This window comes from Ursus maritimus, unplaced genomic scaffold (genome assembly GCF_017311325.1).
Source record: "Ursus maritimus isolate PB19 unplaced genomic scaffold, ASM1731132v1 scaffold_17, whole genome shotgun sequence".
Lineage (NCBI taxonomy): Eukaryota > Metazoa > Chordata > Mammalia > Carnivora > Ursidae > Ursus > Ursus maritimus.
The window spans coordinates 24490148-24499401 of NW_024424119.1; the positions used below are offsets into that span (position 1 = coordinate 24490148).

At 52.9% G+C, this 9254-nt stretch overlaps 1 protein-coding gene across 1 annotated transcript; it reads left to right on the forward strand.

Moving 5' to 3' along the window:
• The first annotated feature begins 509 nt into the window (after window positions 1–509).
• DNAJB5 (DnaJ heat shock protein family (Hsp40) member B5) lies at window positions 510–8774 on the forward strand. Its single transcript, XM_008695158.2, has 4 exons — window positions 510–691; window positions 3047–3291; window positions 6415–7016; window positions 7147–8774. The coding sequence occupies exons 1-4, from the start codon at window positions 510–512 to the stop codon at window positions 7378–7380; spliced, it is 1263 nt and encodes a 420-aa protein (XP_008693380.1). The 3' UTR covers window positions 7381–8774.
• The last annotated feature ends 480 nt before the right edge of the window (window positions 8775–9254 follow it).

The window sequence follows — 9254 nt, forward strand, 5'->3', positions numbered from 1 at the left end:
CTCCCCCGCCCGAGCCCCCTCCCCTCCCTTCCCCTCCGCTCCTCGCCGCGCCTTTTGTCCCGGGCGAGCTCTGCTCTGCCCCGCCCCTCCCCGCCCATCTGCGAGGGAGGAGACTCCGGGTCAGTGACTTCATTGAGTAGGTTCTTGGGGATCGGGGTCGGATCCTCCCCGGAGAGAGAGGCGAGAGGAACTCACTGCCTCTCAGGCCCTCACAATCACACCTACCACAGGTACACAGGCTGCCACTCGCAAGCACACGCTGGCCACTGCCGGCCTTACAGTCCCACTGCCACACAGCCATTCATACAGACATTGCTGCACCTGAGAGCAGGTGGCCGCTGGACCCTATTCCTTCACTCTCCACACCTGGGGATCAGGTCTAGCTGCTGCTGCACCGGACGGGACTTGCTGGGCAAGTGCCTCTGAGAACCTGAGGAGGTGGCTTCCAGAGCTGCAGCTTTCCAAGCAGGCTCCAGTGGAGCGATCAGAGGTGAGGGGCTGGGCTGGGCATGTTTAAGCGCACAGTGCTCTCCTGCCCATCCCCAGCAGCACCCCCACTACAGGCCCGAGGAGCTTTCCGGAGCTTCCCACACTTCTGGGGAGAAGACTTCTTAGCCAGCTTGATGTTTAAAATTCAGCTGGAGCCCTTAAAACTTCGAGCGTGGACGCTGAATGGGTTTGTAAAGTTCCGGTAAGTCCCTCTGGAGAAGGGCACTCATATCCCCACCACATCAAATTCTCCACATCACATCCCCCTTCATCGCCTATCATATCATCCTCATTTCATCCCCATTACATGTAAGAACCCTCCTTCTACCTCACCCTTACGTTTGAATGAACTGCACCCCTTGTCCTTCATCTCCTATACCAAACCGTTCAGGCATCCATCCATTTTCCACAAACATCTCCAGTATTTCAACTCTCTACATCTCTCTCTTTCAGCCCACTGGTAACCCATTTTCCACCTCAGCCATTTCCATTTGTCATCCCTTGTCCCCCTCCACCAGTACTTCATTTTCTGTATCAACCATCCCCCTCCCTACACAGGCCTTCTTGCTATTTCTCATTTTTCATTCCTGCCTCTACGTGAACATCCTCTTCATTCTTCTCCATCCAAGGCAGTGCCATGCCATGGGGCTCCTTTGTCATTCCAACACGTGGCTTGTGGGTATGGGGAGGGAGGGAGAGAGGGAGGAAAGGAGGAGGAAAAAGGCAATTCCTGAAAGAGCTTGCCCTGTGTCTGTGGAGACAAGAGAATTGTAGGTCTAGAACGGTTATCAGGTGAGTGCCAGGAAGGAAGCTGGCCTGATGAGGAGGTAATACAGGGACAGCAAGAGGAGGCTGGGAGCATTGGCAAGCTCTTCCACTTGCCCTCTGCCTAGAAGCTGCTGTGGTTCTCTGGGGGCACCCTCTTGGTGGACTAGGGTTCCTTCCCAGTCCTGGGGTGACGGGGAGAAGGTGTGGGCTGAGGCAGAGATGGCAGACCACCCCCAGTTCCCTCTCAGACGGCTTTTACCGTTGCTTCCGAAAATGGCTGCCCACCCCCAGATGCTCTTCTCTCACTCTTCCAACCCCAGCTTCCCCCACCAGGCGTGACATACTGGTAGGGGGAGAAGGGGGAGTACCCGCCTTTATGGAGCCTTCTCTTCGTCAGAGCGAGGTGACTCCCAGAACCATGAGTCAACTCAGCCACCTGCAACAGGCACTGTGGGGGCAGGAACTAGGGCCATTGTCCCTGCCTTCCTGGGGCCTTAAGGCCCCCCCTTACCCATTACAGCCCTCGCTCCTGCCAGGAAACCCTCTATACCTCACTGGAGCAGTCAGAGGCAGAAAAATAGGCCTCAGCTGTGGCTGCCAGTCCAGGACATTGCTAGAAAGACTCTGGTTTTCTGGGCTTTGGTAGGGGTTGGCCAAGCCTCTGAAGGGCTAGAGAATGGCTTCTGGCCATCTCCCCAAATAGCCCAACTACAGGAAAGTCCCCTTCCCTTCCTATCCACCACGTAGGCAGGGGTGAAGGGAGATTAGAGCGGAAGAATGAGAGCCCTGTGTTTCTCCCTCACAAAACAAATGTCCCTGCATCCAGCTTAGAAGGAACTATCAGAAGAGTGTGGACCTGGCCCTGGGCCAGATCCTGAACCACTGGGCAGGTGAGAAGGAGGGACTGGTAGGGAAGGTATTAAGGAAATGGTGATTAGTGCCTAATTGTTCTAACAACTACGGTTAAGAAAGGCCCTATGCCCAGGATGCTTTTGTTCACAAACACTAGTGCTTAGGTGGCACAGACATGTCTTCATACACATTTTGTGTGCAGGCACTGGGAAATGAGTAAAGGGAACTGTTGCCCTGGTTGGAGGAAGGACAGTGTCATCCCCGGCTAATAAGGGAGTTAGAAGCAGCAGTTTCAAAAGGCTGTGAGTCATCCTCTGATCTGAGTCACACGTGAGGCTTAGCATCGTCTGGGGAGCAGGGACAAGGAGGCCTGGGGTCTTCACTAGTGGAAAGGACTCCAGGCACCTACACCCTGACTCAGCCTGGCTGGCCAGGACAGCTGGCTAAAGACCCAGGCCTGTCCCCAGTCCTGGGCCACTGCCCCAACTGCCCTTAGCCCGGGCACCATGCCTGAGGCATGGCGTAAAAGACCACGACACTCAGGTGACCTCACCCAGTACACTGATCTTTGCCAGCTTCTGTGTGTGGGCCTGTCAGTCCATGGTGCCACCTCAGGCGGCAGGGCCTCTCAGGGGTCCTCAGTCTGGCCCAAGGACGTGGGCCTTAGCCTAGCCCCTAGTAGGCCACAGCCCCCAGCTTCCTGCCGGGAAAATCCAGGAGCTGACGAAAGAATGACAGAATCCTAGAATGTCAGAGCTGGACGAGATCATCTAGTCCAAACCTTTCATTTCACTGATGGGAAGACAGAGGCCTACAGAACAGGCATGACCTGCTGAAAGTCACACAGTGAGTCACTTAGGGATTGCAGGATCATCAGGAGCAGGGCTGGGTCAGGAGAGAAGAGGGGCTTCAAGGACTGGCCCTGGGTTTCTTTCAGAAACAAGGAGACAAGTGCTGGTCCAGTGGCTGTGATGGGAAAGGATTATTACAAGATTCTTGGGATCCCATCGGGAGCCAACGAGGATGAGATCAAGAAAGCCTATCGGAAGATGGCCTTGAAGTACCACCCAGACAAGAACAAAGAACCCAATGCTGAGGAGAAGTTTAAGGAGATTGCAGAGGCCTATGATGTGCTGAGTGACCCTAAGAAACGGGGCCTGTACGACCAGTATGGGGAGGAAGGTAAGAGGGCAGTGCTCCAGCCTGCTACTGGACCCCTGTCCTTGTCTGGGGTGCTGGGTGACCCAGTTTTCATAGCAGGCAACTGGAAGCTGAGGAGGGTGTGAGGGAGGCAAATGTCCTCAGCACTGACACCCAGAGGAGAGAAGAGACCACCCACTACCCAGCCTTGGCTTACCATAGTTCTCCCCGCTTCTCTCTGCCCCTCTCTCTCCTCAAATTCAGGCCTTAGAGACATCTGAAGTCAGAACCAGAGGCCTTCCCCCTCCCCCTTTTCCCTCCCAGCCTTATTAGTCCAGCCTGAAGTCCCTGCTGCTTCATTGGCTGATAAGGAAGGTTAGGGAAAAGGAGTGTGTGTGGCCTGGCGGTCTGAGGACAGAGCATTTACATTCATCAGCATAAAAGTTTGGCCCTTAAGCAGCCTGGGAATTAACCACTGGAGCTCTGATATAGAGAGATGATTTTCCCTTCCTTGCCCACTTCAAGCCAGCAGAATGGAGGGGGAGCTTTGCCTCCCTGAGGAAGTGGCAGGGATCCAAGGATGGAAGGGGAACTGCTGCTGGCATCTTGCCCCCCCCTCCCTGAAGTAGCTGGTGGCCGTGCACAGGGTGGCAGGAAAGGCCCAAATAAAGCCTCTGAGAGGGCGGCCCCTCCCAGTACATCCCACAGGCATGATGTAGCTGCTAATTCTGGGCCTGCCCCTCAGGGCCGCCTGCCACCCGCCAGCCACAGGCACCTGTCAGGCTATATTAAGAGACGTTGCCACAGCCGAGGACTCTGCTTCCTAGGAGGAACTGTCCTTCCTGCCCAACAGCATCTGCCTTCCACATTCTCCTCCTCACTCTCCGCACTCCAGCCTCAAAACTAGATGGGCTAATGATATGTACTGTACCTGCTACAGAGTAGATAGTAGACAAGTGCTCAAAAGAATGTTCTTGTCCTCTCCTCCTTGCTTGGTGTCCCATGCTAGCCTCTGTGCACCCCAGTCCTCCCAACCCCCTCTTCTCATTCTCCGTGCCACCAGTTCCTTCGGTTTTTCCCTGCTCGCCTACTAGACTTGCCAGCTCCCAGATTCACAGACATCTGCTGGAATCCCCGGTGTTCTCTCAGCTAAGACATTTTTCTCTCTGGGGTAGAGGGGTGGGAGCAGCAGGGGTGGGAAGAGGGAAGCAGTGCACAGACCATGCCACCGTGTGACCTGTCTAGGAATTGCACTCTTTTCTCCACTTGGCCTCACTTTATTAGCTGGAGAGCTACCCAGAAACTTCACCCCTCCTGCATGACCAAGCCTAAGTTGAAGGGCAAAGCTCAGCCCCAAGGCACAGGCATGGGTTCTAATGTCGATCTACATCCCAGGAAGTCTCCAAAGAATGCAACACAACCTTAAGGAGAAACCCAGGGCCTGGGGAAGGAGAAGGAGCCTTGAAAATGTGGGTTATGTTTCTATCTGCCCTGCCTCCTCCCCAACAGCCAGCCAGCAGAACTGTGTACAGAGACTCCCTGCGCAACCCTGGCTGGGGACAAATTGTTCCCAGCTTGAAAAAGGGGGTGGCAGTGGTACAACAGGGATCCCCACAGAGAAGTTTACCCCCCTGTTGTTACCAGTCCAACCTCCCTCTCACTGAGCTCTGCCAAACTTCTTGAACTCACCTGATAATCAGACCCTCAATAAAAGGAAAGAACATCCCTCCCCAAGGGAGGGATGAAGAGGCAGTTGCCACAAGTCTCTGAACTGCCTGCCACTTGGCCTCTCTAATGAAACCTAAATCTGTCCTTGTGGTCCCAGGAAATAAGAGGCTAATTTAATTTAGGCTTAGACTTCCACAGCCAATTGAAATTCAAGATAAAAAGCCTCAAAGAAAAGAGTCCCTTCCCCTAGCCTGGGCCCCACCCCTGAGTCTACACATTCTAGATCATTTCTGTGTTAACCTCCTCCCTCACTCCTCCCCGCACCCCCACCCCATCACCACCACTACCATCCCCCCATGAAGGCTGCCTCCAGCAATCTGAGATCCTTAGATAGGACCTGACTGGCGAGAGAGCAGCTAAGGCCACTACCCACAATGTGCCAGCGCATTCATGCATTTTGGTTGCTCTGGGGTGTGGGGCTTGGTGTAGAAGTCCAAGAAGCTCTATTCCCATTGTATTCTATATCTGTCCAGTGTGTGAAAGACACCCTGGAGTTGTATAATACCATGAGCTCTGAGTGTAGAAACAAAGCATTTGAAAACTTTCTAGAGAAATAGCTCCTCGGGGCACCTGGGTGGCTCAGTCAGTTAAGCATCTGACTTTGGCTCCAGCCATGATCTCAGGGGTCCTGGGATCAAGCCCCCTCATCCAGCCCCTGTGTGTCCAGCCCCTGTGTCCAGTCCCCCCACCCCACCATAGGACTCCCTGCTCAACAGGGAATCTGCTTGTCCCTCTCCCTCTGCCCCTCCCCCCACCACGGGTACTTGCTCTCTCTCTCTCTCTCTCTCTCTCTCATATAAATAAATAAAATCTTAAAAAAGAAAAGAAAAGAAATAACTCCTCATCTCCAGGCTAATGAGCTTTCCTGCTTTTTTGGGCCCTCCTGATTTCCCATTTGGGTAGGAGTCAGGAAAAAAGGGAATTACACTAGAAGCAGAATGAGAGTGGGCTTCCTCCTAGACTGTATCCCCACCTTATTTGGGACAGTTCACTTACTAGCTTTCTGTATAGTTAAATCCTGTCCAATTGCCTCTTGCTCTGTGTGTCTTTGGAGATAAAGATTTGGGAGTCAGGTATGACTGTAGTGATCCCAGGCCAGCCACTCAAGGCTTTGTGAGACATCTTTGGGTCATGGGGACATGGAAGAGACTACAGGACTGGAAGTCCTATCCTCCAAGTCTACTAGCCTTGGCTTTTCTATCTCCTGGGTAACTCAACCTCTTTGAACCTCATGATGTGCTTTATTATTAAACATATAATTAAGAATAGAAATTAATCTTGTCAGAGACTTTTCTTACTCTATTATGCCAGCCCTCTCTATGAGAGTTAAAGGTGACTTCTTTCTCTAGGCCCATGAACTAGGAGCTAGAGGGCAGGGGCGGAGGTTGGGGTGGGGTCAGGACCAGCCACACTATCCCTAACTTCTCCTCCCTCCAGGCCTGAAGACCGGCGGTGGTTCGTCGGGTGGCTCCAGTGGCTCCTTTCACTACACCTTTCATGGGGATCCCCATGCCACCTTTGCCTCCTTCTTTGGTGGCTCCAACCCCTTCGATATCTTCTTTGCCAGCAGCCGGTCCACTAGACCCTTCAGTGGCTTTGACCCAGATGACATGGATGTGGATGAAGATGAGGATCCATTTGGCGCCTTTGGCCGCTTTGGCTTCAATGGGCTGAGTAGGGGTCCAAGGCGAGCCCCAGAACCACTGTACCCTCGGCGCAAGGTGCAGGACCCACCTGTGGTGCATGAGCTGCGGGTGTCCCTGGAGGAGATCTACCACGGCTCCACCAAGCGCATGAAGATCACACGGCGGCGTCTCAACCCTGATGGGCGAACTGTGCGCACCGAGGACAAGATCCTGCACATTGTCATCAAGCGCGGCTGGAAGGAAGGCACCAAGATCACCTTTCCCAAAGAGGGTGATGCCACACCTGACAACATCCCTGCTGATATCGTCTTTGTGCTCAAAGACAAGCCCCATGCACACTTCCGTCGAGACGGCACCAACGTGCTCTACAGTGCGCTGATTAGCCTTAAGGAGGTAGGGCCTGGATCAGGTGGTGTGTTTGTTGGGGAGGGGAGGAAAAATGGGAACATTTTTACCTCACTTCAATCTTTTCCTCCTTCCCACTCTACCCCACCTTTTCCTCACTCTGCTTCCTCTTCCCCAGGCGCTGTGTGGCTGTACTGTGAACATTCCCACTATCGATGGCCGGGTGATCCCATTACCCTGCAATGATGTCATCAAGCCAGGCACCGTGAAGAGACTCCGTGGGGAGGGCCTTCCCTTCCCCAAAGTGCCCACCCAGCGAGGAGACCTCATTGTCGAGTTCAAAGTTCGCTTCCCAGACAGATTAACACCACAGACACGACAGATCCTTAAGCAGCACCTACCCTGTTCCTAGGCTCTGCCCCAGGCAGCCCAGAGTCTACCACAGCAATACCCCCTACACTCACCCCACCCAATGTGCACCCAGCTTGATGTCCACTGGACACTAGCAACTTTTTCTAAAACGCAAAAAAAAAAAAAAAAAAAAAAAAAGCCACTGGATTTCAGGAAAATGTTCCTGTCCCTGACCCCTTTCAGAGCTGGGCTGCCTTGGGGAAGTGGGTGGGAGGTGGGGAGAGCTAGCCCAGGTCAGGGGTCAATTTTCATGTCACTAGCTTTGAATCCAGTTCCCACACCAGTGGCTGGAGAGTGACCTGAGTGCTACTTGAAGATACAGAGATTCCCTGTCTATGCCTGTAAATAGCATGTCCTCTTTCCCCTCTCAGCTTTGCTAATACCTCTCCTCTCCCTGCGCTTCAGCTTCCTCCTACTGGGGGTCGAGGAAGATAGAAAGGACACTGTTTCCCTGCCCCCGCCCCATCCATAGGTCCACAGTGTCTAAGGTTAATGCACACATATTCACGCACACAAAGCACTCACCTAGAGCTATCTGTGCCTCTCCGGAGTTGAGATGGGACGGGAAGGTCCGTAAGCCATGAACTGGGCCATTGAGCACGAGACACTTTTCATTTGGGGCAGGAAGGTGAACAGGGCCCTTGGCAGCCCCCCTGAGAGCTCCCCTGCCCAGATCCCGCAGAGCTGAAAGTTCTGTCCTCCCTGCTACACTCAGGAGTGTGCAAGGGTGGAGGGAGGGGAAGAGGGCCTACTGTATTAAGGCTAAGAGGTAGGGGGCAGGGTCCACCTCCCAGCCTTCATCAGGAAGGGAAAGGGCTTGGGGGTCAGGTGGCAGCTATTCCCCACCAAGAGATTCAGGGTCACAGGTTTCTCCCCACACCTCTGAACTCAGGGCCTAGCCACCCCCAAATTTCCAAATCCCATTTTTGTGATATGTGAAGCTACTTATTTCTTACCCTTCATGGAGGCTGCGTGGGAGAATTTCCAGCCCTTTAATGCCTGTGTGACCCCACCCCACTCCCACAGTTGTATAAAGGTCAAATAGTGAAGGAGCTAGGGGAAGACGGCTTCAGCCAGGTCCTGGGGTGGGGTCTTAAGGTTTTCTCACTTTGACAAGCCCCTGAATGTTTTTATAGTAGTTTTTTTGTATTTTTTTGTAATGACAGTATTATGGAAAAAAAATAAAGTATTTTAAAAATAAGGCATCTGAGCAGGAGCAATGAACCTGGGATGGGGGCAGGAGTGAAATACCACTCAAGGGCCCTCGTCATCTCTGAGAAATCCAGGCAGTCCTTCAATATAAGGTGACGCGGGCTTCTTCCTTCCTCCAAGCCTAGGCTCCGGGCATTTCTAAAACATATACCCCAAACACAGCGGAGACAGAAGATACCACTCAGCTATTAGAAGACACAAATCTATTTAGAAAGAATAAATATCCTTGGTTATGAGACACAAAGACTATCCTCTTTGAAGGATGTGCTAGCATGAGAACTTGTAGATTTTCTCTACATGGACTGGAATTTTCCTTTGAGAAAAGGAAATGTCCCTCCTAGGAGGGGATGAAGGAAGACTTTCTGGCTAACTAAAAGAGACACATCCCCAAAGACAAAGCCACAAAGGGGCAGTGGAAAGAACGGCTAGAGGTACCTGGCTGGCATCTTTGGCCCGTGCTGGCAGGGCCTGGCTGGGGATGCAGGCTCCCTGGAAGGCATGAACACTGTTGCTGATCCTTAAATCTTACCATTTTCTGGGCATGTCTGTCCTTGTCTCTGAACTACTTATCCTGCTGAGACAACTCTGATCCTCAGGACCTGCATGCTGCCTGCATGATGCACTTGTCACTTTCCTTGGATCTGGGTAAGGAAGAGCCCTGTA

Bases quoted from the DNA above. Each gene is read 5' to 3' on its own strand.
- DNAJB5 (XM_008695158.2), top strand. From the start codon at position 510: ATGTTTAAGCGCACAGTGCTCTCCTGCCCATCCCCAGCAGCACCCCCA. The intron at 692-3,046 runs GTAAGTCCCTCT...GGTTTCTTTCAG, and splicing joins AATGGGTTTGTAAAGTTCCG to AAACAAGGAGACAAGTGCTG. The intron at 3,292-6,414 runs GTAAGAGGGCAG...TCCTCCCTCCAG, and splicing joins CGACCAGTATGGGGAGGAAG to GCCTGAAGACCGGCGGTGGT.